The 27,403-nt window shown below is 37.0% G+C and overlaps 1 protein-coding gene across 2 annotated transcripts in view; it reads right to left on the bottom strand.

Moving 5' to 3' along the window:
• The window catches only part of CFAP299 (cilia and flagella associated protein 299), a 456,940-nt gene extending 429,859 nt beyond the window's left edge, over positions 1-27,081 (bottom strand). For both annotated transcript variants that reach the window (XM_074228570.1, XM_074228571.1), the window contains exons 1-2: positions 26,805-27,081; positions 5,526-5,656 (exon numbers count right to left, since the gene is read on the bottom strand). In XM_074228570.1, the coding sequence (XP_074084671.1) occupies positions 5,526-5,656; positions 26,805-26,918 (245 nt within the window). In that variant the 5' untranslated portion in view covers positions 26,919-27,081. The remainder of the gene's footprint in view (positions 1-5,525; positions 5,657-26,804) is intronic.
• Between the last annotated feature and the right edge of the window lie 322 nt (positions 27,082-27,403).

Here is a 27,403-nt window from a genome sequence, read left to right as displayed (position 1 = left end):
ATCCTTTTACACATCTCTTGATGTGCTATATTTCATTGAAAATCCATCTTTTCAGGGGTGTCTAAGGCGGCGTAGTGGATAGAGCTCTGGCCCTGGGGTCAGTGCCACCTGAGTTCAAATCTGGCCTCAGACACTTAATAATTACCTAGCTGCGTGGCCTTGGATGAGTCACTTAAGCCCATTTGCCTTGCAAAAAAAAAAAACCCAAAACATCTTTTCCCCTGAAAGAATTTGCTGAATTTGCAGGGCAGGATATTCTTAGTTGTAATTCAAGGTACTTTGCCTCCTGAATATCAGATCCCAAGCCTTCTTGCTCTTTAATGTTGAAGCTGATAAATCCTGTGTAATGCTAACTGTGACTCTTTGGAAGTTGAATTACTGCTTTCTGGCAGCTTGCAGTTTTTTTGTCTTTTGTTGAAAATTCTGAAATTTAGCTACAATATTCCTTAGAGGTTTTACGTTGGAATCTGTTTCTGCGGGTGACTGATGGATTCTTTCATTGACTAATCTATCTTCTTGTTTTAGGATATTAGGGAAGTTTTCCAGGAAAATTTCGTGCATGATATTGTCCAGGATCTTTTCCCGATGATGGCTTTCATATAGACCAATAATTCATAAATTATCTCTTATGGATTTATTTTCCAGGTCAGTTGATTTTCTTAAGGGGTAGATTTTCTTCTGTCTTTCACACCTTTTGGTTTTGTTGGATATAATTTTGTTGTCATTAGTTTCCATTTGCCTAATTCTAAGTTTTAGGATTTTATTTTCTTCTGTTTGCTTTTATGTTTCCTTTTATAGTTGGTCAATTTTATTATTTGATAAATTAATTCCATTTTTTACTTTTAAAGAAGTTGATTTCTTTTTCCATTTGTCCAATTTTACTTTTAAAGGTATTGTTTTTTCAGTCAATTTTTTCATAATTCTACATGACTCTCATTCCTTCATTTTTCTTTTCTCTCTTCTATGGTTTTTACAATCCTTTTTTGAGTTTTTTGAATTGAGATCAGTTCAAAAATTCCTTTGAAGCTTCACATGTAGGTATTTTGTTACTGCTTGCCTCTTCAGAGATGCTGTTTGTATCATTCCTCTCACAAGAATAGATTTTTTATGATTCATACTTTTTTTGTCTTTTTTGCTCATTTTGATAGCTGAGTTCTTCTGCTCCTGGAGCAATGGGGGTACATTACCAAACTTTTTGTGCTGGTGCTTGGGGTTCTGGTCCCTGGCTTACCACTTGTCTGTAGTGCTGCCAGTGATGGGATTCAAATAAATTAACAAACAGTTCTCTGCCCTAATGACCATTATAAACCTAAAGATATTCTAAAGGTAGTTTTATATTTCATGCATTTAATACTCAAAGAACAATAGAAGAGGCACATAAAACTAGATTATGTTATATTACTCATAGTAAGCAATGAATCCTTATGGAATGAAAACAATCATATGAAAACAGCAATCAGTGTTGGAACACATGCAAAACAAAATGTATTCTACCTATTCTAACTCTTTTTCCTTCTACTTCCATGGCTTCTGAGATGGGTGATAAGATAACTCTTGAAATCTATATTTCTATTGATTTATTGTGTCCCAGGTTCCATCTTGGGAGAATTTTGGACATAACACAAAGCAGCAAACGACAGCTTGTCACCCCTTGGTTGGTTGACATTTTTTCTCTTGATCTTATATGTTTGTTTCATCAAAGGTATAATGGGTTTCAAGAAATTAATAAATAATATTACAAGCATTGTTTTATCAATTTTTTTCACCTATGATATAATGAATATTACTATGGGCACTTAGAAAATGCTGTTGCACAGATAAACATTAAAAACGAGTAAGAATGTAAATTTGTGATTTTCCATTGGGTGTTTGCCCAGGTGCCCACCTTAGAGAGAATCCTGTTTACAAGCGCCATTTTAACAACCAGTTTGCTGAACTCAATATAAAATTAGGTATCAGTTCTGTCAAGCTGGTGGGAATTAGCTGAATCCCACCCCTGGGTGCTGCCTATGACTTTTTCCCCCTGCATTAGAGGAAAGCAAAATACCTCATGACAAAATACCTAGTCCCACCTGTTGCTCCAGGATTCCTGGGGCTTGAACTTTGCCTTCTGATCTAGGGTTGAGACCCTCACTGTTGACTTGCTTGTTGAACCCAGACCTGAGCTGAGCTATGGCTAAAGCCTCCTACTCCTTCCAGCTCTCCTGCCTACACTGGGCTGTACTCCCCTTTTACCCATGTGATACCCAGTTCTTTTCTGAAGTTCTTCCATGATACCTTTTTTTTTTTAGGTTTTTGCAAGGCAACTGTGCTAAGTAGCTTGCCCAAGGTCACCCAGCTAGGTAATTATTAAGTGTCTGAGGTCAGATGTGAACTCAGGTCCTCCTGACTCCAGGGCTGGTGCTCTATCCACTGTGCCACCCAGCTGCTTCTCAGATAGACTTCTACAATGTGCAGAGGGATCCCTGCATCTGTCCAAGCTGAGTGCTACTATACCTTTGTCTATGTTATAGCCAAGGAAATGTCCTACTGCTAATCATTTAATGACTTATGAGGCCCTCATTTCATTCCAATATTGTACATGAACAGAGCAGGTGTCCATCTGAGTCAGATCTGCTTTTAAGAATGTTCCAAAAGGAATTTGAAAGAAAGTCCCTCTGTGAGGGACTAGGGTCATTGCTGAGTTATCTGCACTGGAATGAGTCAAATGTTTACAAGAGAAGATGCCAAAACAGTTGTAAAAAGATGCTGTATTGAACAGTAAATACTCATGAAGAGAAGAAAAAGGACAAAGATATACCCAAGTACAGTGAGTTCATCAGTTCACAATTGGTAGAGGGGAACGGTAATAGCATATGAGCTGTTTGAGGATAAACTGTCACTGGACCTGAGGCTCAGAAAAGTATGTAGAATGTCTCAAATATTTTCATTTGTGGGAGAAGTCTTTTCAAAGACTATAATCCTAGTCACCTGACCAAAAAAAATACTTCTTAGGAGAACTTTTGCATTCCAAAGTTACATTAAAAAACAATAATAAAAATCCGTTGGATTCCAGCAGACCTATTACATTAAGGAGATTAGAAGATTAGGAGGCAACTAGGAGGTTGTATGATTTGAGGGGCATCAGGAAAGTATCTCAGGCCATCTATTACACTGTCTCTCATCATATGATATAATAGCAAATACTGTGGTAAAATATACTAAATTGTTTTGCAAAATCTGGAAACTGAGATTCAGGATTTTTAAATGAACTGAAGTAGCAGACCCAGTACACCAGCCTACATCACCTGCTATCTTAGAATGTTATAGAATTACAGAGTGTGGCTTTGGGTATAATGCTGTTTCTAAGGCAAGACAGTGCTTAGTAATTGAGGTGGGATATGTGTGTCATAAGCAACAGGGTCCCAGAAAAGAAAGTGAACACTAGACACAATTTGTCTACTTCACACTGTTTCTGAAGAGCAATAGAGGAGAGATACTTCCTTAAACCTGAATTTAAGACCACCTGCATACCACCAGTAACAGATAGTTTATAAGGGGGAGGGCAGTTATAAAATAATAACCTTGTAGAAAGGGGAACCAGGACTACACCCCTGAGAACTATGAGAGCCTAGTACCAGTACTGCAAGAATTTAGGGATTTAGCAAGGCAACCTGAAGGATAGCAATGGCTGGAAACCAAAAACATAGCTTCTTATAATAAGAATATTGGATAACATAGAAGTTAACCCTCAAACCCCTCAATTACCTGTAGTGCTGGAAAGAACTCTCTTCCTCCCTTCCTCCCCTCCTCCCTTCCTTCCTCCCTCCCTTCTCATTTGTAAAGAAGAGTAATAAACTAGTAAATCAGGAACAGAGAGGATTGGAGAGCAAAATCCTGTAAGAGGCTGAAGCAAGTGAAAATGAAGACACCTGAGGAGTTAGCCTTTTTGTTTAAAAAATTTATTTGAGTCAATGGAGTTAAATGACTTGATCAAGGTCACACAGCTAGGCAATTATTGAGGCTGGATTTGAACTCAAGGCCTTCTGACTCCAGGGCCAGTGCTCTATCCACTGCACCACCTAGCTGCCTCAGAGTTAGTGTTCTTAAAGAAAGAAAAAGTTCATTCCAAACAGTTGAGAGTCAATCTATCTGTTAGATAGTCTTGATCTTAGCAAAGTAAGTGGAATAAAATTTGTCTTTCAGGTGCTTTCTAACTTTACTGATTTAAAATGGCTACTTCCATACAACCCCGAAGAGAACACACACACACACACACACACACACGCACACACACACACACACGAGCATACTATTTATACTTAAACAAGCCATTTTTGACTTCAACAGAAAGCCTTTGTTACAAGTGACCAACCATTTTTTAAAAATATGAAATAGGTTGCATAAGATATAAAGTAATAAATGAGTTGTAAAGTCATATTTACATATTTACATCCATGTTCCTCATGAAATTACAAAATTAGACACCTCTATTCTTTCCTACTGTGATCCCAGCACACAGAGTTTTCACCTTAAGTTTTACCCACGATAGCCTACATTGATCATGTTTCATTACAATTTAGATCATTTTAGTGGAAGTCCAGACTGCCCACTAGAGTTCCATAATGTTAATGGGGTTTTGTATTAACAGTGAGCATTAGGGCATTAAATTCCGGGCATTCTACAGTCTGGAACAAAATAATTACTAGTATTACCAATTAAAATTGGACATTCAAAGGATTAATTTAAATTCCATCATAAAGCAAACAGTATTGCTCCATTCTTTGTTCTTCAGAGCAATTATATGAGGACATTCTCTTCATAATGACAATGAAAAGAGCTGAGCAAAAAAGTCTCCATGCTAATAGAAAAATTAAGATCTAAGTCATTCTTTTTTCTAGCATTTAAAAGTCAATGTCAGATCTAACAACATGATCAACCAATGCTTTGATGTGCCTTTATTAAGTCAGTTTAATGCATGTGTATGCTCTAGCATCATGTAGGATATAGGACATTAAAAATATTTTCTAATTGAATTCTGTTCTGTTGATTGGTAAAATGTGAAAAGTTTCTATGGATTACTTTAGGCTTTACAACATGTTCCACACTGGAACAAACACAATGCCTCAACGTTGTTGAATGTGATGACCAAAGAACATTGGGGGGGGGATAGAGTGAAAAATTAAAGATATAAATGATTTTATAGACCTCAGAAATAGCAAAGAATCCTAATTCCAAAGTCACATCCATTTAGTACATACACTATTGAGTTATTTTTTAACAAAATTTTATCAGCATACTGACTAAATGCACTTTTTTATTTTACACATTAGTAAGTATAACACCTAATATGTCTTATAGACTCCAGTTTTGTAATTTGTTGAAATATTTTTAGTTCTAGCTACATCCCCTTGTGCTTCCCACAAAAAGTTATAAGGACTGGGGTCTGGGGATTGGCTGGGGGGTTGGAGGGATTGACTTTTCAAAAAGAAATAGTTTTTGAAATCTAAATGAGCCAAATATTTTGTTGGACATCAGCCACTTACTTTTTCTGAATTCTTTCTGCAAGTCTTGCCATCTCAATAGATGCCTTCCTTGCTTCAAAGTCTTCCCTTTTCACAACTTCTCCAGTTCCTCGGTAGCCCAGCTCCACCATCTGGCGGGCCAGATCTTCATCCTAAAGAAAAACAAAATTATGTTTTCAGTGAAATTGCACGTTGAATTTTTTAAAAATATTAGACCACTAGCACAGTTTTTGTTTAGATAACTAGGGTTGATATTATTACAAATGAGTCTTTTCATAGACAAAGTCACAATTTTCTCATTTGCAAAGCAAAGAAAAGAAATAATCATTCTTTTACTACCAATCTCATAGGTCTGTTGTGATGTTTCAAATAAGAACATGTTTATAAGTAACATATTCACATCTGTATGAGGTCATGTTTATAAAATATAAAGAGCTACCTAAATATAAGGCATATCTAAATATACTATAGTTATATTTGATCAAATTGGATCATCTATATAAAGTGCATTTGCAAATTTCACAATGCTATATAAATATTAGCTAGTAATATATTCAATACTAAAATACAACTCATCCTTTAAATAATGTATTTTTATACCTTTGGTAAAGGTTTCCCCCCATATAAATAGCATAAAACTCCAGATTGGTCTTTAGAGAGTGAAAAATAATGAATCAATTTAAATTAATTTCTGAGAGAAGTTGCAAACACCTAATAGATTGATTTCCAAATGATGAACCTGGAGACAATATTGCTGGTGCATCAAGAAGCTTTTTTTTAAGCTATCAAAAGTAATTGCACCAAAAAGACCATTAAGTGATCCTTGTTAACAGGGGGCTCTTTTCTCTTTACTTCAATTGCTTTCACAGGAACTCATCATTCCAATCATTTACTTCCTTATCTTTAAATTCCCAATTTTTTTCGTCATGGCATATTATAGTTTAATAGGAGCAGATGAATTTCCCACTAAACTACAAAGATATTTCTATGTGGGATCTCTATTAATAAAAACAAAAAAATGAAATATAAGATGACCCCCTAAAGCTAGAAAGCATTAGTAAGGAGCTTTCAATTAACTTCAGTCATAACCACATAGCAACATTAAAGTGTCTAGGATTTGATCAATGCATAAAAAGATTCACTACTTTTTTCTGTGTGACTACTGAATATTATAATTCCTTATGCCTTATGATAATACTGTTCTTTTCATACTGTTCTAGCAGAGATGATGAAGAGATATAGATTAGACAATAATTCAAAAGATAGGTTCAGTGCACAGCATGGAAGCAATGTAAAGACTATCAGACTGCCTCCTGTGGGGGATGGGGAGGGAAGTGAGATTAGGAGGAAAATTATAAAATTCAAAAATAAATAAATTAAATTTTTTAAAAAAAGATAGGTTCAGAACTGGTTAGACAAACCAAATTCAAAGGATAATTGTCAATGGTCCAATATCAACATGGTAGCTGGACTTGTTGATACCAGAAGGATCTGTACTAGGCCCTATGTTGCACCATTGGTATCAATGTCTTGAATAAAAGCATCTTCATCAAATTTTAAGATGACACCAAACCAGGAGGGAGACAATGGGTAAGAGAGCCAAGATCCAAAAAATCCTGACAAATTAGAGTAATGGGATGAAACTAATAAGGATCAAATCAATAAAGATAAATATAAATTCTTAGAGTTGTGTACCATAAATCAACTTCACAAGAATAAGATGGCAGAGATATGGATAGATAGGAATTGTCTTTATGAGGAGGGGGGTGACTTGGTGCATTGACTGCAAATTTAATATGAGCAATGTAATGATATTCGTGCAATTAATGTGACACTAAGTTAATGCATTGAGATAGTTTCTAGAAATAGAAAGTTGATAGTCCTGCTGAATTCTGCCCTCATCAGAGCTCCTTTGGAGTAGTGTGTCACTTCTGGAGATCGCTGTATAAAAAGACATTGATGAACTAAAGAATCTTCAGAGCAACAAGGACAATAAAGGGTCTTGAGTCCATGTATGAGAATATAAAAATTGGCTGGAAGGAATTAGTTGTATTTAGTCAGGAGACATAAAAGATTTGGAGTGTGTGTGTGTGTCTTCCAAGTATTTATAGGATGTTGTCATATGGTAGAAAAGATAGAACTTGTCCAGATTGACTTCAGAGGACACAACAAAGACCAATGCATAGAAGTTCCCAAAATTTCAATTTGGTTTCAGTGCTTCCATTTTGAAAGCCTTCTTGTAATATGCGTGCACTGCTCCCCTCTTCTCAGGGCTTGGCTTCTGTATTTTCTCCACAGAGTTCTAGAAGTAGTTTAGATGGGTTTGGGGTGTCTCTTCTTTAAAAAAAATGGTTCAGGGTGGCTAGGTGGTGCAGTGGATAGAGCACCATCCCTGAAGTCGGGAGCACCTAAGTTCAGATCCAGCATCGGACACTTAATAATTACCTAGCTGTGTGGCCTTGGGCAAGTCACTTAACCCCATTGCCTTGTGAAAATATTAAAAAAAAATAGCTGGAGTCTTTACTGGCTAAATCCTCCTATTTATGGAGCAGAGATTTAATATTAACTTTTATAAAAAGCATATTTAACTAAAAGATATAGCCAGATCAACCATATAAATATTCTCCCTATGGAGGATAAAGGGCATTCTCCTCATCTCTGAAGGAGTAGCCTCAAACTAAGGGAGTAGCCTGATTTCTAATTGATCCCACCAAATTCTTATTTATTTGTTGCATCACTAATAGATAAGTTCTTCCATTGGACTGGTCCCAAAATTTACTCCCCCAAATCTCTTGTTACTCCTCAAGGGATTGATTTTTATGCTGACTGTAAAATCCAGCAAGTATCACAAGCCCTGGATTCCTGTACTTTGCTTTTTCAAGGTTAAAGACTCCATTTCCATCACCAGATACCATGATTGAACATTTCTTTAAACTATCCCAGAAGCAAATGAGACAAAGAAACAAGAACTGAAGGTGACAGATCATTTTGAACTGGATGCCAATAGCCTTCTCTTCAACACATGTTTACACAACTGGAATAAGTTATGGTATGCCCATACATGCTCCACAGTAGGTCTCTCCAAGGTACTTCTCTTATGGGGCATCACATTTCTTTCAGAAGTAGGCTTCCCAAGTTCTCCATGTGAAGAGACACTCCTCATATACATGCACCAGACCCTACTTAACAAATATTCTTTTTTTAAAATTTTTTTTTGCAAGGCAATGGGATTAAGTGGCTTGCCCAAGGCCACACAGCTAGGTCATTATTAAGTGTCTGAGGCTGGATCTGAACTCAGGTACTCCTTATGCCAGGGCCAGTGCTCTATCCACTGCACCACCTAGCTGCCTCTACAAATATTCTTAAAATAACCCCAGTTTTGAATTGAACATCATCCACTTTCTCTAGTAACCATAAAGCACTCTTCTTTTTGGAATTATCTAGCTGAAGGCAGTCAACAAACATTTATTGCATACTTACTGTATGCTGGCATTGTTCTAAAGAAGCTTAGTTTAACCTAAATGGCCCTTAAGTGATTCTTATAACGGAGTATTTTTTCCTCTTATTTCAACAATGGCAAGATATCCCAATTTTTGTACTTAGTAAATGATTCTGACTCTGTCTACATTTGATGTTTCTATTCTCCTTTTTACTGATAAATAAAAATACTCTAGATATTGAAGGACTTTTGAGAAACTTGTAGAAGCTAACTCTGAAATTAAGTTTTGAGCAATCTTATTCATTGACTAAAATAGTCAAATTTTTCCCAACAACTCAGAATAAAACTTGTGAAACAATGAGACAGGAAAAACAGTCTATAACAGTGGATATAAGTCGCTAATTTTTGCACTTCATCTTAAGTGGAAAACTACAAGATAAAAAATGTGGTTTTTCACATGTAAAAAACTGCAAAATTGAAAAAGAAGATACCTGGCTGGATTATTCTTTTTTTTTTAGGTTTTTTTCAAGGCAAATGGGGTTAAGTGGCTTGCCCAAGGCCACACACCAAGTCATTATTAAGTGTCTGAGACCGGATTTGAACCCATGTACTCCTGACTCCAGGACCGTGCTTTATCCACTGCGCCACCTAGCGGCCCCTGGATTATTCTTAATGTAATTAGCCTACTATCCATGGCTCTGATTTTCTTAATGCAAAAACAAATGCATTAGGGTGTTCAGAGAGCTGGCTCCAGAATCAGGAAGATTTTGAGAAAATTCTTAGCTCTAACATTTGACTGTGTGAGGCTGAGAAAATTATTCACGATTTCTAAGAACAATGTTAATCTGTACAGGTAGAAGACTCTGTCTTATGGATATTCTGCATATCAACAGTATCAACAAGGTCCAGTTAAAAAAAAAAGGAAGGAGAAGGAGGAGAAGAGGAAGAGGAGGAGGAGAAGAAAAGTTGCTAAATTGCTAAAACTGGAGAGCAGGGAGTCCCGCAGAATGATGATATTTGTCATTTCCCTTCAAGCAAATATAATTGTTTTTTTAAAAAAAAATCCACATTTTAAAAATGCAATGCAAAACTGAGCAAATGCTTCCACCTAGTGGAACTGCTTTTCAATAGGAGAAAAACAGGTGAAGCTCTATTCCCTTCCCTTCTTTCCCCCAAGGTTGAAATATTATAGGCTTAGATTTTATTACAATTCAAGGAGGTCTAGAATAATTTTTTAAACAGAGTACAATTATGCCTACCACTTTACAAAATTTCTGTGCTAGGGGTTCATACTATGGCACTAATTTGGGAATAAAAATGCCCTGGTGAAGCTCATCAGCAATGGAACTCACCCTTGACCAAATTCCATTTTGTTGTCATCGATGTTTCAGTGTATTCCTGTTTACAAAGGACAAATATTTCTTTTCTCTCTTCTCCTGAAGAGAGTAGAATAGTCTTCACAGAGAAATATCATCGATAAAGATAAGGATTGACTCTGTGATTTGATGGATAAAGGGACCACATGATAAGGAATTTTTCCAACCAATGAAGCATCTTCTCTGCAACTTGGGAGTCTTAACTTCTTTGAACACTGAGTATTAGGGGCACACATTCAGGACTTGAACAAAGGGGTCCCAAATCTAGCCCCAGAACCACTTGGCCATGCTTTCTCCTGAAAATGGTAAAAGAAAAATAGCAGAGCAAATTTCATCTCTAGATTAGAAGAGACATTTTTCCTGCTAAACTCTGATTAAGTAATTGCTTTTCTCTAATAGATCTAAATATTCTTAAGAATATTATGGCAAGATAATTCTGAGACAAGTACTTTAAAAATTGCTTAAATTTAGTGTGAAATCCAATTTTAAATTGATGGTTCATTAATTGTTGTTCATCTTTCATTTTTGAAGAGGCCTAGTGACATCATGGGATGATGTCTTGACTTGCCATTGAATTGGATTTATGTGAGGCAGAGATCCATACAGTCATTAGAGTCACCCTCTCTGCCAGAGTCTTTGAAGGCAAATGTCAGTACAATTGGACAACTTTTCTGGGTGAAGATCTAGATGGTCCTTGGCATCTTTGATGTCTAACCAAGTTCTAAGCATTCCACAGCACTTGCTTTAGCTACCTTCATGATGGTTGAAACAAATTGTTCTCATGTGCTATTGCCCTCTTCCTGGATGTGAGAATTCCATAAGGATTACACATTGCATGTGTGTTCTGAATGCATCCATCCATTGGGCTGTGACCTATGCTCAGGAAGGTGTTAGTCTCTCTCCTGACTCTGAGAAAATGTTTGGCTCAACCCACCTCCTCCTTTAATGTTGTAAAACTTGAAACAAAAAATAGATTGGAATGAGGATGACTATGGGTTCAAAGCCTGCCTTCCAACAATTACTAATTGTGTGATTTGGGGTAAATCTATTAAACTTTCTGAGCCTTAGTTTTATCAACTGTAAATTGAAGCTAATAGACTTTAAAGCCTCTTAGATCTCTAAATATATAATTCTTAACTTAAAAAGATAATATTCTCTGGAAAACATAATATTTCTACAATTATTAATAATTTCATAAGCTCTAAAATCAAAGAACTATATGACTGGACATCTGGGGTCCTAGTCTTACTTCCAGCTATATCATCTTATCTTGGCTAAACATTTCAAACTCTACTTCTTCCATGACCTCAATTATACATTTTTTTCTATATGTAACTTTGTTGTTATTGTATAGTTGAATTATTCTTTCGACTCTCCTATTTCATTGTAATATTTCAACAGTAACTATTTGTGAAGACTGAAGAGAAAGAACAAGACCAATTACATTTTGGAGCTTTCTTGACAATTAGAACTGACAAAACATTAATGAAATCACAAGGTCAATTATGAGTCAAAATGTTTTAGACGGTAAAATATAAATATACCACTTTGAGAATGTAAACACAGAAACCACGAAATGTATGACATCACTGACATTTTTTCCTCTGACACTTAATCCATTCTTTGAAAGTATAAATCAATGCCCCCAAATCGATGCCATCTGACTATTACCTCTGTTTAAACAAATAAAACCTTTTGGCAACTCAGCTTCTTGTTTTTGATAAGAAAAATAAAAAATAATGAGCTTCCTTTCAGTGAATTATCAGTTTAAAGGGGTTTCAATGCCTTTCTGGAACCTCTGTGATTCTATGACTCAGGATTCACTTGAGAAAATAAAAATGAAGACTTGGCAGAGTGACCCTATTTACTTGCTTAAAACTGGTGAACTCCCTGAGTAATCAATGGTCTGGACTCTCTGGATCATAACAAAAATACTCATCTGAGAACATCCAAATTAATAGCCTCAGGACTAGCTCACATTTCTATATCTAAGAAGCAAACAATGCTCAAAGCTGCCCCAAGACACCAGAAGCACTTCTTACATTGGAAACAATAATAAAATAATAAATATATAAAAAATAAAAGCAGAGTAGTCCTAATTCAGTCTCATGGCACTCTCAGAAATGCATGAAGTCACAGGGAGGGCATTGTACACCTCCACAATTTGGTTCCTTTCCATTTCTATTTCATAGGTCCTTTCATGAGTTCTCCATAGTAGCAAAACAGAAATTCCAACCCTTTTTCAGACATGATACTCTATTTCTCATCTCAAGGAATTTTCTTGGAACACAATCTTTCCTCATTTCTCAGAATTCTCTTCTTCCCTCAAGGCTCAGAACTTGTAATACCTTCTTTCTCTGTGTTCTCATTCAGTCACTTGTTCCTTCACTTTCCCTTCTCTAATTTGCTTTCTATGCTGCTTATTGCATCTCTTCCATTCCTCTAAGGAGCCTATAAATTCCTTGAGATCTGGCACTGGGTTTTCTCCATTTCCCCAGTGGCTAGGAGAGTGCTTTGTACATTTATCTTTAGACTGCATCTGTGATTTCATTGGAGGTGGGTTGGGGACTGCACGTTTATGAATTGTTTGCAGCTTTTAGTCTTCTACAGTTGACTGAGATTATTGGAGAAGGACCATGTCTTAACCAGGGCCACACAAATTGTGTCAAGGCAAGACAAGGACCTAGCTAGGTCCTCCTGACTACATGGCTGGCTCTCTTTCTCTTGCCTTGGACAGATTAGACACTCATTAATCATCTATTGAGGAGTAGCAGGAAGCAATCCAGATGATTTCCCTTTCACAACCCCCTCCAAGGAGACTCCAAACTTGAACCTGACTAAATCATATCAGGCAAAACTCAGAAAAAAAGTCATATTGAGTGATTTGTTGATGTCTGGCTTGCATTTGGAAGACAGAGAGATTTGTAGACACTGTAGATGGGGTTGCCTGGAGGTCATTGCATATGAGGCTGTGCACCAGGGCTATAGAATAGCCCACAGCTGATGGAGACAAGTGTAAACTGGAGGTTTTACCCCATGGGGTCATGGAAATAGAGAGGACTGGGAAGGGGGTCTGCATAGTAGTGTTCTCAGGTACTAAGATCCTGGTCTGGGTACAGAAAATGAGGACAGTGAGGCTCAGAACCCAGGCCCATAGTGAGACTTCACCTTCACACTTTACAGAAGAATAACCAGGGAAGGAATCCCTGGCAAAAGGAGAAACTACACTTCTGCCACTCTGAGTAAACAGGGCTTTCCAATTGGCTGATAGGTGAGGAGTCTAGTTGCAGTCTACTTTTGCTTAGACTGAAATTCAGGTCAGGAACTTGCAAGGCTCAGATGAGGAGGGCAGCAACCAAACTTTGTTCTGGATTAGACCACTTTGGGAGCATTGTATTTCCCCTGCCTATCCCTGAAATACTGGAATAACATTATATTCAATAAACCAAGAAAGCTGCAACAGGACAAGCCCAGATTTTCCTTCCAAAAGTGCCACAAGGACAAGCTCTAACATCAAGACTGAAGTCAGGAAGTAGATTGGGATATAAACAAAAAACAAACACCTATTATGGTGGCAGAGACATTCAAGACTCAATCAGAGAGGAATATAACTCCAAATCATTCATAAACAATACCAAAGGGAAAAACACACCTTAAGCACAAACATAACTAGAATCCCTGGAAGAGATAAATTGAGAGTTGCTTTTTTTAAAGGAGTAAAAACATTTTTATTAGTGAAATGAGATTACTTGAGGGGAAAAAAGTTGGAAAAAAACAGAGATATGGAATAAAACAATTGCAAAGGGAATTAACTGATTGACACAAGAGGTAAAAATCTTGCCCAAATAACAAACTCACTGAAAATTAGAACAGATCAAATAGAAGCCAACGATTTCATGAAACCAGAAGTATTAAAATAAAGTAAAAAAGCTAAAAAAAGAAAATGTAAAGTATCTCATAGCAAAAACAACTAAACTGAAAACTGGATGGAAAATATCTAAGACTCTTTGGACTATTAAATTATAAGCCTTAGCTCAAAGTTCTGATTGTATGTGTCTTTCTCCATATTAGTCAACATGATTGTTCATGGCTTGTGCCTACATGAAGGATAGGCAGAATCACTGAGAAATGGAGAGAAGACAGGTCAGGACTCTTATGATAGCCAGTTTCAAGAAAGGAGATGTACCTTTAGATCAATAAAGGGAGAAAAAAGTCTAGGAAACAGTGGTATGCAAAAGAGCTAGTAATGTCTATCATGTCCCCATCTTTAGTATGCTACACAAGGGACTTTGGGAAATTTTCTTTGGGTGACATCTAGGACTCTTTCTCAATTAAACTATCTTACTCCCAATAAGAGAACTCCTTCATCCTTCATTATCAAGTATTTTTACCATTTTCTTATGCATACTTTGATTTCTGTGAAGGATTCAGAAAGCAGAATTTCTTTTAAAACATGGGTAGTGTGGGAATTTGTTTTTACTTAGTATCACAATTGCAAAGCTTTTGTTTATCTTCTCAATTGATAGATGGAATAGGTGAGTGAGAAGAAAATTCGTGACTGATTCAGGAAAATAAAATAATTTTTTAAAAGAGAAAAAACCACTTATTGAATTGAAGTATACTATTCTTAAGATTTCAAAACTAGCACCTAAAAAGCAAGAATTAAACTACAGTAGCAGATTACTAAAATGATTAAATATACTATTATTACTATTAATTTGGAATGTCTTTCATGGACAAGTATGGTAATTTTACTTCATCATTTGCTTCTTCAAACAGGTTTACTTTTATCCTTTGCACTTTGCACTTTCTCTAGTTTTCCAATGCAGAAAAATTCTGCCATAATGAATTTGAAGGCAGAAAGATATCTCCCTATAGATACTAGTGCAAATTATTCTTTGAGCACAGTAAAGTGTCTTTCTAATGAGCTAAAATTATGGGGAAATAAAGTAAAATGTGGGGGAAGTTTAACTCTGGTTTAAAGACCATTTCACCCTCCCTAACCCCCTCAAGGTGCCAGTATTCAGGATAGGACATATTTTTTCCCTATGGCAAACAGTCCTCCAATGGACTTCCCCTATGCCCACATCCAGAACCCAACTATCCCTCTTAAGGTCTTCTTGCTATCACATTTTTCTTCTGCCATGACTGCATGTGACTATAATTGGTTCCCAAAAAACCACTTGTGGAGCATTGCTGGTGTATGTATGTCAGCTGAAGGGAGATTCTGCGGACAAAATAACACTTTCTGAATTACAATATCAAAATTTTAAAAGGAATACAATGAATCCTGAGTAGGAATGCTGACCTGGCTGAGCCCTAATGGATGCAATGACTTAGGAGAAGTGGGTTGAAGAGAGAGGTAATGATAATAAGTTGTGGTGGGATAGAGGGAATTCGAAGTTTTTAATCAATGAAATAGTACCTTGAGGATGATTGCAAGATGAAAACCTTCTCAATATCTACAGATCCCTTGGCTAGACTTCTGGATACACTCAGGACACAGTCAGACTATCATTAGGCCACCAATTTGGGCTGGAAAATGGAAACTTGTGCCAAGACCCTGAGAATCTAGGCTTGGTGGGACTTTGGATATGCTTATCACCTGCCTTCATCAGTTCTTCCTCACATCCATTGATACTCTGCCTAGATTCATTCCTCAAAGGTTAGAAAACTTTCATCCCTTCTTAATCACCCCTTTCCAATTGATACTGAAAACTCAACTGCCAACACTCCATCACTCAATATCTTCTTGCTCTTGCCACTATGCCCCAGGAAACTTGCTTTCTCTAATGATAAACATCATTTTTTGCTAATCCTTAGGACATTTCTTGATGAATTCATTACTTGGCTTAAACTCATTCTCTAGAAAAATTCCTGTCCTCATACTAAGTGACCTTAACATCCATTCTATTGTTTTCTCAAATACCCAAAATTCATATTTCTTCATTTATTTAACACCTATGATTTGTTCCTTAATTACTTCAGCTAAATACAGGTATGGTCACGAAACTGGTATTTATAGAGTTTATTCTTGTTCAACTATAATTTAGGTCTTTGAGGATTTATGTGGCTTAATGCAGAGTGAAATGAGCAGAACCAAGAAAGCATTATATACAGTAATACCAATATTGTACAATGAATTATGAATGACTTCACTATTCTCAGCAATCACAAAGGGCTCATAGTGAAACATGTTATCCACTTTCAGAGAAAGACATATAATGTCTAAATACAGACCAAAGCATACTATTTTTCACTTTGTTTCTTTCATTCTTTTTTTTTTGTTGTTGTTTGAGGCTTCTGGTACAAAACAACAAATAATGGAATGTTTTACATGATTGTACATATATCACATTGCTTATCATCTCAGTGAGGGAGGAGGGAAGGAAAGAAAGAGGGCAAAAAACTTAAAAATAAATGTTAAAAATGTTTTAACATGGGGCAGCTAGGTGGCGCAGTGGATAAAGCACCAGCCCTGGAGTCAGGAGTACCTGGGTTCAAATCCAGTCTCAGACACTTAATAATTACCTAGCTGTGTGGCCTTGGGCAAGCAACTTAACCCCATTTGCCTTACAAAAACCTAAAAAAATGTTTTAACATGTAATTGGGAAAAAGTCAATATTATTTTTTGAGGTCCTGCAAAACTGATATTCTAGGATCAATGCTGTAGGAATGGAACAAAATGCAAATCTTGTCCCCAAGTCATTGATACTGGGAAGGTAATAATTTTGATTGTTCTCTAGGGAAAACCATTTTTTATAATTGATTATTGCCACATGAACATTTATTTTAACTAAAAGGAATGAATTACAAATGCTGTACTACTTTCAGATTTTGAGGGAGGGGAAAGACCTTTTTTTCTTAAAATTATAATTTGCTTCAAAAAAACAAGCCATTCCCCAATTGACAAATAGTCAAAGGATATGCAAAGGTAATTTACACATGAGGAAATCAAAGGGATTCATAGTCATAGGAAAAATTGCTCTAAGTAACTACTTATTAGAGAAATGCAAATTAAAGCATCTCTGAGGTACCACCTCATACCTCTCAGACTGGCCAATATGACCAGAAAGGATAATGATCATTGTTGGAAGGGTTGTGGGAAATCTGTGACAATAATGCATTGTTTGTGGAGCTATGAACTCATCCAACCTTTCTGGAGAGAAATTTGGAACTACACCCAAAGGGCAACAAAAATGTGCATACCCTTTGATCCAGCAATACCACTACAGGGTCTGAAGAGATGATAAAAAAAGGGTAAAAATATCACTTGCACAAAAATATTCATAGCAGCCCTGTTTGTGGTGGCAAAAGTTGGAAGTTAAATGAAAGTCTTTCAATTGCAGAATGGCTTAACAAACTGTGGTATACATATGTTATGGAACAATATTGTTGCATCAGAAACCAGGAGGGATGGGAATTCAGCGAAGCCTGCAAGGATTTGCATGAACTGATGCTGAGTGAAATGAGCAAAACAAGAAAAACATTGTACACCCTAACAGCACATGGGGGTGATGATTAGCCTTAATGGACTTGCTCATTCCATCAGTGCAAAAATCAGGGACAATTTTGGGCTGTCTGCGATGGAGAATACCATCTGTATCCAAAGAAAGAACTGTGGAGATTGAACAAAACCCAAAGACTATTATTTTCAATTTAGAAAAAAACCTTGTTATCTTATTTTATAATTTTGCTGTCTCTTATACTTTATTTTTCTTCCTTAAGGATAAGATTTCTCTATCATCACAGTCAACTTAGATCAATGTATACCATGGAAACAATGTAAAAACTAACAGACTGCCTTCTGTGAGGGGTGGGAGGGAGGGAAGCAAGATTAGGGGGAAAATTGTAAAACTCAAAAATAAATAAAATCTTTCTTAAAAAATAATAAAAATATTAATTTTCCTTAGTATTAAGAGAGTTTTCTGAGTTTCAAGAATGTAAAATGAGTTGCTATCACACATAGAACCTCCATTTTAAGGAGAGTTACCAGACCAGTCACCTCGTTCCTATCTGGGTACCACTTTTGACCCTAAATTTTCTCCACTACAGCACAGCAGCATTTTGGTCCTAGGAATTAACTCCAGGGTGAATCTTCAATATATAGCCCCTTTTTATTATTGATGAGTCTTCTGAGAACCTATATTTTAATAGAGGTCCCAGACTGAACTGTATCTTCATTCCTCTCTGGGCTTCTCTTCTGCTTAGAGATTTTTTTCTCTATCATGTTCCTGCATTGGCTCTTTCTCTGCTTTACTTAGACTCTTCTCCAATTGTTCAGCTTCTTTTTTTGTGATTTTCTTTTAGAAGATAAGCTAGAGGGCAGCTTATATCCAGTACTGACCCTGGAATCAGGAGGACCTGAGTTCAAATGCATGTATCCTCAGACACTTAATAATTTTCTCAGATACTTATCTATCTAATAATTATCTAGTGCAAGTCATTTAACCCCATTGCCTTGTAAAAACAAAAAGAAAAAGATTATAAGCTGGTTGAAGGCATTGTCTTTCATTTTTGCTTGTCTTTGCATTACCAACACTATAGTGTCTGAATGATTAATGTTTATCCAATTGTTGACTTGACCCAGTTATTTAAAACCAGAGGTAGAATATCAACCCAACTTTTCCAGATTCCAAGTATAATCACCTATCAAATGAACTGACCTCTTAATACTTTAAAATTTTCATTTTCAAAACTCAAAGCCTTTAAACAATTAAGGGAAAATGAATAATTTTCACTTCAAAAATATGCCACCAGAAATGAAGGAATCAGTTATATCTTTATCCTTAATTAACAAATACATTTGTCTTTAGAATTAGTTAGTGAAATTTCTCTCCAGAGATTGATGTCACTTTAAAATGAGTTCCCACCCAATTTCATAGTAAAGACACCACCCACAAAACCAATGCATCTGAAATAAAAATGAAAAAGTTAACTAGGTTAAAAAAGATCAGTAACAAATTCCAAGATAAATAAGGAATTGATTTAAAATTTTAAGAATGTGAGTCATTCCCTAACTGATAGAGTATGAGCCATAAATTCTCAAAGGAAGAAATTCAAGTTATCAACAATCACATGAAAAAATGTTACAAATCACTAATAATTTAAAAAATTGCAAAATAAAGTAACTCTGGGGCTCTATCTCAAACTAACAGATTTGCAAAGATAACAAGAAAAAGGAAATAAAAAATATTGAAGATTTATGGTAAAATAGCCACATGGAACTTTGAATTGCTACATTTTGGAGACTAATTAGGAAAACGTGCCCACAAAGTCTCCTACTTTGATTCAGTGATACTTTTACTAGGTTTATATCCTAAAATCTAAGATCAAAGCAAGAAGATGATGATGATGATAATATATCATCAAAGAGAGAAATTAACCAAAGTCCAAAAATAATTATAGTAATTCTTTTTGTATGGCAAAGGATGAGAAATGAAGAGGGATGCCTATCAATTGAGGAATGGTTAGATAAAGTTATGGTATAAGAAAGTAATGAGATACTATTATACTAAAATGCTGAAAGGGATAGATTCAAGGAATCCTAATAAGACTTGTATCAACTGATGCAGAGTGAAGTGAATAGAATCAGGAGAATAATTTATGCAATATCATGTGGCATTGTAAAATCAACAATTTTGAAAACTTAAGAACTCTGATAAATTCAGGGACTACTCAATTGCAGAACATTGATTATGAACCTACCCTAGTCTGTTTTTGTCATTCAAGAAATATTTTTATTTATTTTGAGTTTTGCAATTTTCCCCCATCTTACTCCCTCCCGCCCCGAAGGCAGTCTGTTAGTCTTTATGTTGTTTCCATGGTATACATTGTATACATTGTATACATGGTATAAATAAGTTGAATGTGATGGGTGAGAAATCATATCCTTAAGAAGAAAAATAAAGTATAAGGGTTAGCAAAATTACATAAAAAAGATAAGTTTTTTCCCCCCTAAGTTAAAGGTAATAGTCTTTGGTCTTTGTTTAAACCCCACAATCTTTGGATACAGGGCTGATGTGAATATTTTTGTACAAGTGATGTTTTTACCCTTTTTCATAATCTCATCGGGGTAAAAACACAGTAATCTACCCTTCTCTTAAAAAAAATTAATATATGAATAAAACAAGCATTTCCATAACCTGGTACTGCTAAACCTCCTTTCTTTACATTTTTTTCATTATTTCCTTTGATATTCTTGACTTTTTGCTTTTTCAAGTAAATTTTATTATTGCTACCCTTTTCTTCACAGAAAAGTGATAGATTTTAGACATACACACACACACACACACACACACACACACACACACATACATATATATATATATATATTTGGACATAAACAATATGGGAAGTTTGTGTTTGATTATGATATATGTGTGTCTATATATATATACATATGTTCATGCATATACATGTGGAAGATGAAACATTTTTAAATTGGATTTCTTTTTTTGTAATTGTGAAGGGAGCAGAAATTAACTGAAAAATAAAATACAACAAAAGACTTCAACAAAAATTAAAAACATCATGGAATATAATCAACTTTGGGCTCTTCTAGCTTTACAAAACTATGACTCGGGATCATTGTTGAGTTTTTTAAGGAGATCATAAAAAAATTTGACTGATATTATTAAAATGATTATTTTTAAAGTTTCTCCTTAAGTTTTTTCCCCTCCACATTCTTCCATTTTTATAAAGCTAAATAAGATTGGGTTAGGGATAATCAGCATTGGATAGAGGATATAAAGCTCACCTCTGAGGCAGGAAGATGTGGTTATTTTGGGGGTTTTTTTGCTTTTGGAAACTCTTTATTACTGACTCCATTAGGTCTTTTTTTTTAATTGAGAGTAATTTTTTAATATTCTCATTTTGTACAAATTTTTTTTACGTTAATGAAATATTCTTGTTTAAGAGTAAATAAAATACCTCCTCCCCCCTCATAAATATAGACTTGCTTGAGCGATAAAGTAAAGGGGAGAGAAAAAACAATTAAAATTACAAAAAATAATAGCAATAATTGTAGGTATGGCCAGGTGGCACAATGGACAGAGCACCAGCCCTGGAGCCACGAGCACCCGAGCCCACATCTGGCCCCATAGACCCAACAATCACCCAGCTGTGTGCCATGCAAGCCACTCCAACCCCACTGCCCTGCAAAAACCAAAAAAAGAAAAGAAAAAAAAAGACCCCAAATAAAATAAAATAGTAATAATAGTATGGGTGGCTGGGTGGCAGACAGAGCACTGGCCCTTGAGTCAGGAGCACCTGGGTCCAAATCTGGCCTCAGACAACCAACAATCATCCTGCTATGCTGCCCTAGGCAGGCTACCCAGCCCCATTTGCCCTGCACCCTCACCCAAATAATAATAATAATAACAATAATAATAAATGTGCTTCAGTCTTTCTTCCAACACCAACAACTCTGTAGTGGGTGGATCACATTCTTTATGCTAAGTCCATTGCAAAAGTTACTTCCATATTTTTCCACCATTGCCATGGCTGATCACAACTCCCTCCTTTCGTATTTCTCCACTAACATGTGCTGTATTTTCTCTCTCCTTTCACTGACTCTACTTTAGGGTAGCTGAGGGGCACAGCAGACAGATCCCTGGTCCTGGGCAAGAGGCCCTGAGCCCCCACACCACCCCTTAGGCCCAGCATCCACCTGGCCCTATGGTCCAGGAAAGGCCATCCAATCCCAGCCCCTTGCAAGAAGTAAAAAAGAAAATGTGTTATATCTGACCACTCTCCCCCCATGGCTATCCTCTCCTCCATCACTCACATCCCCCCCTTCCCCCTGTCCCCCTTCTCTCCTTCTTACTCCAGATGTCTGTACCCCATTGAGTATATATGCTGTTTCCTCTCCTAGCCACCTCTGATGAGAGCAAAGGTTCCCTCATTCCCCCTTGCCTCTCCCCTTCCATATCATTGCAATAGCTCATTGTAATAAAGAAAAATCTTATTATATGAAATATCTTGGCCTATTCCCCCTCTCCTTTTTCTTTCTCCCATTACATTTCCCTTTTTTTCTATTGACTCCATTTTTACACCATATTTTATCTTCGAATTCAGCTTTCTCCTGTGCTTCAACTATAAAAGCTCCCTCTACCTGCTCTATTAACTGAGAAGGTTCATATGAGTATTATCAATGTCATTTTTCTATGCAGGAATACATGCAGTTCATCGTCATTAAGTCCCTCATATTTTCCCCTTCTCCTCCACTCTCTATGCTTCACCTGAGTCCTGTATCTGAAGATCAAACCTTCTGTTCAGCTCTGGCCATTCCAACAGGAACATTTGAAATTCCCCTGGTTCATTGAAAGTCCATCTTTTTCCCTGGAAGAGGACATTCAGCCTTGCTGGGTAGTTCATTCTTGGCTGCATTCTAAGTTCTTTTGCCTTCCTGTATATTATATTCCAAGCCCTACGAGTTTCCAATGTAGTTGCTGCTAAGTCCTATTGTGATCCTGACTGCAGCTCCACAGTATTTGAACTGTGTCCTTTTGGCTTCTTGTGATATTTTTTCTTTGACTTGGGAGTTCTGGAACTTGGCTATAATATTTTTAGGGGTTGGTTTTTTGGGATCTCTTTCTTGGGGGGGATCTGTGGATTCTCTCCAATTCTATTTTGCCCTCTGCTTCTAGAATATCAGGGCAATTTTCCTGTAGTAATTCCTTGAAAATGATGTCAAGGCTCTTTTCCTGATCATGACTTTCAGGTATTCCAATAATTTTTAAATTATCTTTCCTAAGTCTGTTTTCCATATGAGCTGTTTTTTCAATGAGATATTTCACATTTTCTTCTAATTTTTTCATTTTTTTTGTTTTGAAGTATTGATTCCTGATTTCTGTTAAATTCATCAATCTCCCTGAATTCTATTCTTTGTCTGAAGGATTTGTTCTCCTCAGAGAGTTTTCTTATCTCTTTTTCCATCTGGCAAATTTTGCTTTTTAAGGCATTCTTCTCTTCAATAACTTTTTGAACTGTTTTATCCATTTGACCTAAGCTGTTTTTTAGCATGCTATTTTCTTCAGCATTTTTTTGGATTTCTTTAACTAAGCTGCTGACTTCATTTTCATGTTTTTCCTGCATGTCTCTCATTTCTTTTCCCAGTTTTTCTTCTAACTCCCTCATTTGATTTTCAAAGTAATTTTTGAGCTCTGTCATAGCCTGAGCCCAATTTCTGTTTTTCTTGGAGTCTTTAGATGCAGGAGCTTGTGCTTCCTCATCTTCAGACTGGGTATATTGATCCTTCTTGGGATCATAGATAATGTATTTCTCAATGGTGTTCCTCTTTTTTTCTCTGCTTGCTCATTTTCCCAGCCTAAGCCTGTTTTGGGGGTGCTTCTTGAGCGTTTGGGACACTCCCACAAGGGTCTCAGTGTGTGAGGCTCTGTCCTCCCTCCTGGTCTGTGAATGACCATATGCGCCCCCCCCTGCCATGGGACTGAGGTGGGGGGGCTCCTGCTGTTCTATGGGGGGCCCTAGACTGTGATCAGGATATGAATGTGGTCAGAGCCCCAGAGTACTCTTCCAGGGTTAGAGGACTGAACTCAGCAGTCTCTCTCTCTTCACTCCCCTCCCTAGGTTCAATGGGCTCATGCCCTGGGGGCTCCTGCTTACCAGTTCCACCTGGTTCTGTTTCCTGGATCTGGTCTGCTGAAAGACCATGTTGCTTGCTGTGTGCCCTGAGGGCTGGGCTCCATGTAATTGCTCTGGCAGAGGTGCCCCCGCTGTTCCCCCATTTTGTGCCCAGTGCTCCCCCAGGGTGTAGCTCAGGAGACTCCCCCGCTGTGAGCTGCGGCTTCCAGCATCCTGGGGCTGCCTCCTGGAGGCTAAAGTTCTTTTGCTCTGGCAGGCCACCCCTCCAGCGGGCTGCCCCTCCAACCTGCTCTTTTTCAGTTTACCTTGAGTAGGAGAACAGCCTCACTGGGTCCCTCTGTGGGTTCTGTCTCTTGAAAATTTAGTTAGAGTCCTTAGCTTATGAGTTTTATGAGAGAACACCTAAGACCCGATCCTTTCCTGTCGCCATCTTGACTCCGCCCGGAAGATGTGTTTTTAAGGCCTAGAGATCACTTAACCTCTTAGGATATCAACCTGCTTTTTAAGATTATAAATTGCAGAATTTCTATCATCATCATCATTATTATTATTGTTAGATTTTGTTAAGAAAAAGACTTTGTCAACAATCCCTACACCAATAAAATCACAAGTCTAAGACATCCTTAAGTAAATAAAATTTATTAAGGCAAAAAATGAGGGGATTTTTTGGGTAATGATCTGAATCATTCTATTAGAATAATATTATATCATAAATTATTATTAACTACATTATATATAAACAATATATAATACAACATTGTATGCATAATTTATAATATATTATTATAAAATAAATTATATAAATTATTATATTAAATATGTTATAAACCTATTTTCATAACTGTTTTCTATATTAAGTTTTAGTATAAAAAATGCTAATCCAATGATTTTTTGTGGTCTGTACCTGAGATTTTGTTCCTCTAAGAAAGGGGATCTTAGTTTTGTTTTGTTTTGGCTCATGTACTCCCAGAATAATGCTTTAATATGCATAAAATATATAGTATAACAAAGAAAAGAATTTATATTGAATCAAAGTATCAACATTCTTTGAAAAAGAACAAGTTCATAGACCCAACATTAAGAACTCATATATTATTAATTTAAAAATTAATTTTCTTTAACCCAGATCTTTTCAAAGCATACCTAGGGGCACCGAAGGCCTTTTTTTGAAGTCTGCAAGATCAAAATTGCTTTCATAATACTACTAAGATGCTGTGTTTCTAACATGACAATCCATGATAGCTATTACCACATAAACAAAAAACATTGGAGGGCGTTCCTCAATGATTTTAAAGAATGTGAACTGATCTTAGTTCAAAAAAGTTTGAGAATACTATGGTAATCAGCATGGTGAAAATGGGGAGGGAAGAAAGGAGACATTTTTATACCTTGGAAAGGAAATTATTTTCAATTGAAATTTTGTGGTCATAACTATTTTTGTTGAAATATTCTATCAACATTATTAACATTCATCAGCTCTCTGTTTTAAAATCTGGAGTTGACTTGTTTTGTTTTATGCTTCTACAATAGTGATTACAAAGAAGGCCATGACTAGACTTCAGCAACAGAGTCCCTCTGAGAGACAGATTTAAATTCTGCCCTGATAACCTTGTCCATCTTAACTGCAATATCATGTTGTGATCATCTATGACAGACTTAATTAACTCTTCTCAGCAATGCAGTGATCAAAGACAATTGTAATAAACTTGTGATGGAAAATACCATCCATATCCACAGAGTGAATTGTAAAGCCTGAATGTAGACCAAAGCAGACTATTTTCACTTTTTAAAATTTGTTGTATTTTTTTCTTTCTCATGACTTTTTGCCCTTTTGTTTGATTCTTCTTTCACATGTCTAATATGGAAATGTGTTTAACATGATTGTACATGTTTTACCTATTTCAGATTACTCACTCTTGTGGGAGGGGGGAGTGAACAGAGAAAGGTAGAAAAACATGAAACTCATGATCTACCTAAAAATGAATGTTGAAAACTATCTTAACATATAATTGGAAAAAATAAAAATGAAAAAAAGAGATTTAACTAGAAGTTGCCTCCTCCCCAGATAAACATTAGGGTTGGAATGATTAGTAAGCAGTGAGACTAATTCTGCTTTCTGCTCTCTATAAGGTAGCTTAGCCATGGTAAGATTCTAATGAAGATACTATTTACTGAAAGTTAAAATTTGAAGAAATCTTTGAGATTCTTAATTTCCAAATTGGGAAATCCAGGATCCTTGTTCACAAGTCACCTAGAAACAGCTCCTAGAAGGAAGCTTTGTTCCCACCTCTGTAACATATAAGGCAGAAATTTTTTAAATTGTGCACCCTCCGAACTTATTATTTAGAGTGCAATCCATAGTGGATTCTTGGGAAAACTGATTTTTGAATGATCCTTCTAGAAAGGACACGAGCTCTGGCAGCAGATCCCCAAGATCCGACTCAGCTTCTGACATTTATGATCTGGGTGACTTGAGGCATGTCCCTGACCTCCCTGGGGATTCATTTTCTCATCTGATAAATAAAGGGTGGTAAACCCCCTCCCATTTCCACGTGTATAATTCTATGATTTGCCTCCACAAAGGACAAACCTTAGGTTTGGAAATTTTTCTGGACTGGAAAAAGATGGGGGGGGGGGAGGTCCAGATCCTCGGGGGGAAGCAAGGGGGGGCAATGCTACGGGTCTCCCCTCCCCTGCAAGTCACCCCCTCCCCAAATCACAAGGCAGCCTGACTGCAAACCCTTTTAGAGGATGCACGGGTCCCTAGATGGGCTAACTGCGCAGGTGCAAGCAGGATTGGTCAGTGACTTGGGGTGAAGAGGCCGGATCCAACCTTTCCCCCAGACCGAGGGAGGGGGCTGCGATCGCCTCACTTACCTCCAGATAATAGAGGTCCAGGCTAGTGATCTGCGAGTCCAGAAAGTCGTCGTAAGTGTTAAACTGGGTCACTATATTGTCCACTACAGACAGCCTTTCGTCATTGTCCATCATGGTTACTAAGGGCGCGGCGTCCTTGGCAACCGGGAGCTGGGCTCCGCTCCAGCCTCTTAATCACCTGGGGACAGGTAGTCCCGGACGTGCCGCCCCGCCCGGAGCTGGGGCTCCTCCCCCTGGGACTCCCCGCTTCTCCGGGTCCCTTTGCCTTGTCTCACTTCTTTCTTTTCTCTTGTTTCTTAAAGATTCTAGAACCTTGGAACCTTCCCCGAAGCTCCAAGTTCGGCTGTGCGGCTGTCCCAAGTTCATCGAGGTAGGAATTCAAAAGAGCACAGGGGCCGAGAGGAAGAAGCCGAGGGGAAATCAAGGGACACGACCGGAATTTGAGGAGAAATGGGCTGTGAGCAAGTAGAAATGCACATGCAGTCCCCTCAGTTTGGCCTTTAAATGGCTTTTGCAGAAGCTCTTTGCAGGAAGGTGGTAACAAAGAGTCCTGAGGAGGAAGCAACGAGCTGGGGGGGGGGGGGGGGGTGTTAAGTCTG

The sequence above is a fragment of the Macrotis lagotis genome, chromosome 3 (assembly GCF_037893015.1).
Source record: "Macrotis lagotis isolate mMagLag1 chromosome 3, bilby.v1.9.chrom.fasta, whole genome shotgun sequence".
Classification (NCBI taxonomy): Eukaryota; Metazoa; Chordata; class Mammalia; order Peramelemorphia; family Peramelidae; genus Macrotis; species Macrotis lagotis.
The sequence above is the reverse complement of the archived record's forward strand: the minus strand, read 5'-3'. Positions and strand labels throughout refer to the sequence as shown.